Below are 2,503 nucleotides of genomic sequence, written 5' to 3' on the forward strand. Positions count from 1 at the left end.
CCTAACCCCCCCCCCCCCCCCCCCCACCTAAGTCCTATCCCTCATTCTCTCTCACTCATTCTGCTCACTTTCATTTTGGATGATATTGATTTTTTTTCTTTGTTTTTCTTCAAAAACAACCTGCCTCGTCTCCCACTCACTCCCCACGCTCTCTCCCGTCCAGCGAGATGCCCAATTACGACGTCCTTATTCCTGTTCTGCTAAAAGAGGGCATAGACCAGCTACCCAATCACTGCAAGCTCACTCCAGGTAAGCAGCCAATCAGGATGTAGGAAGGCTATAAGTTCCAAAACAGTGACTGGTGTGTGTTTATTGATCTGTTCAGTGGAGGTGAGTCAGTTATTTTAGTTGAGTCATTTATCACAGAAAGATACCATTAAACTGAGGATTAGCTCCCAATTACACTGTTGTCAAGCTATTTGTGATAAGGAGCCTTGGCGCCAAGGTTGGAAGTAAATACCAGCTGCCATCTGAACGCTACTAAATTGGGAAACTGAATTGGCCCTTGTTGGTCAGTTAGATAAATCTAGCAGCAATTTTGGCAGGTAAACAATCGTTATTCAGAGGGCTGTTCTTTTCTAAAATGCATGATAGTTAAAGCTGGTGAATTTTCTGTATAGCACCAGCCAGTTTGGACAAATTGTTAGTGTCCTGTCATATCTGGCTCTGTGCTCTGTGCTCTGTAAGCTGCAATTAAAGGATTTTGTTTGGTATATTTCATTATATCACTCCTCTGCTGCTTTTGAAGCTTAACTTAGCAGCATAGCCCAAGGGGATGTGAGTGAGTCAGGGAACTTTAGTATTACAGCCAAATGAAAATAGAAACAAACTAGTTTGAACTGTGGTTTTGTCACAGAAACAGTTGTGGGTGTGATGCTGATGTGTCATGTGGGAATGTGTCCTTGATTTCACTTATTTTTTTTGCGAACTGATCCGAGATCTGCCTCGCTCTGATAGACAGCCTGTTAGCGACAGCCTCGCCCCTCCTCCTCCCAGCACGTGCCAGAAAGTTGCAGATGAAGAAAACTTCTCCTGGGCGAACTCACAATTGGTTTCCCAACTATTTGTAATTTATGAAATGCATGGATCTCCCGCTGCTTTTAGCCTTTTACTTTCTCCAATTGTCTCACCACCTTTCTTCTCACAGGTGTGCCGCTGAGACCCATGTTGGCTCACCCCACCAAGGGTGTCGGCGAGGTGATGAAGAGGTTTGACGAGGCTGCGTTCACCTGCGAGTACAAATACGACGGAGAGCGTGCACAGGTGTGTTTTTGTGTTCATGTCGATTGCGAAGTGACGGAGTGCAACTGTTTGTTTTTCTGGCGTTTGGCACCGAACATATGCCTGCTGAATTTTGGATGCATATACCTTTCGGCTGTTTCTTTGAGTATGAGGTATTGCTGTTTTGTGACTCGATGTGTGCTTACTTGACTGTGTGCTCACATGGATGGTGTTTTTGTACTGTGTGTGTGTGTGTGTGCGCGTGTGCCTATTCTTTTTAAGATAAACAGTAGTGCTGCTTTTGCCCTGGGCCTGTAGGCAGAGCACGCTACTTCTGCCGCTGTGGACCAGAGAGAAGGAGGAGGGGTGGTGGGAGGTAGAAGGGGGGGAAAGAGGCTTGAGACAGTGAAGGCGAGACACATAAAAGGGGGAGAGGGAGACGAACACGAAGACACAACTGGTGACAGCAGTGGGGCTGGGGAAATTTCGAGAGAGAGTCATAAAGAGACCCAGCAAGAGAGAGATTGTAATGTAAACCCCTCCAGCTGTATTGTTAATTTTGGACAGTCATGCCAATAAAGTGCCTTTGAACTGAGCTGAATTGAGAAGAAGAGAGATGAGCAGAAAGAGAGAAACAGAAACAGGGAGAGAGAGAGGATGGAGACAGGGTGAGCAAGCCCCATGACGTCCTCCTCTTCCTACTCTTTCTCTCTCTCTCTCTTTCTGGTGTCACTGCAGTGGCCATTACCTCAAACAGCCAGTAGAGGGACTCATGATTCACCACTCAGTTAAACACTGTGTGTGTGTGTGTGTGTGTGTGTGTGTGTGTGTGTGTGTGTGTGTGTGTGTGTGTGTGTGTTCAGATTTTGTGAATAGCCATGTGAAAGTCTTTATCTGCATGTGAGGCATTTGATTAATCAAGATAACCTTCTATATTCATTGAAGTTTGCATCTAATAAGTCAAGTAAATGATTTTGTGGGTTTCTTTCTATTTTATGACTTTATTTATCAGCGACGATGCTGATTGATCAGTAGAAAAAATAACTGTAAATAAGCATTTGTTGTCTGTGGCCACATGTTAAAAACACCATTTTAAAAATGCTTTAAAACAACATATCGTGTAACGTTAACATGTACAAAGTAGTGTAGGGCGTAAGAAATATTGTGCACAAGATAGAACAATCCTGTACACATTCATCAAAAAATAAGAACACTGTAAATCACATGGTAGTTGGCTAAAGTCGATGTTAAGAAAGGGCAAATGATAAAAAAAAAAAGGAAA

At 43.8% G+C, this 2,503-nt stretch overlaps 1 protein-coding gene across 1 annotated transcript in view; it reads left to right on the forward strand.

Annotated features, from left to right (window-relative positions):
• lig1 (ligase I, DNA, ATP-dependent) overlaps positions 1-2,503 on the forward strand; it is a 49,942-nt gene that overhangs the window by 16,212 nt on the left and 31,227 nt on the right. Inside the window, exons 14-15 of the mRNA XM_046051932.1 lie at positions 164-249; positions 1,148-1,263. Coding sequence (XP_045907888.1) covers positions 164-249; positions 1,148-1,263 — 202 coding nt within the window. The remainder of the gene's footprint in view (positions 1-163; positions 250-1,147; positions 1,264-2,503) is intronic.

The sequence above is a fragment of the Micropterus dolomieu genome, linkage group LG06 (genome assembly GCF_021292245.1).
Source record: "Micropterus dolomieu isolate WLL.071019.BEF.003 ecotype Adirondacks linkage group LG06, ASM2129224v1, whole genome shotgun sequence".
NCBI classification, from domain to species: domain Eukaryota; kingdom Metazoa; phylum Chordata; class Actinopteri; order Centrarchiformes; family Centrarchidae; genus Micropterus; species Micropterus dolomieu.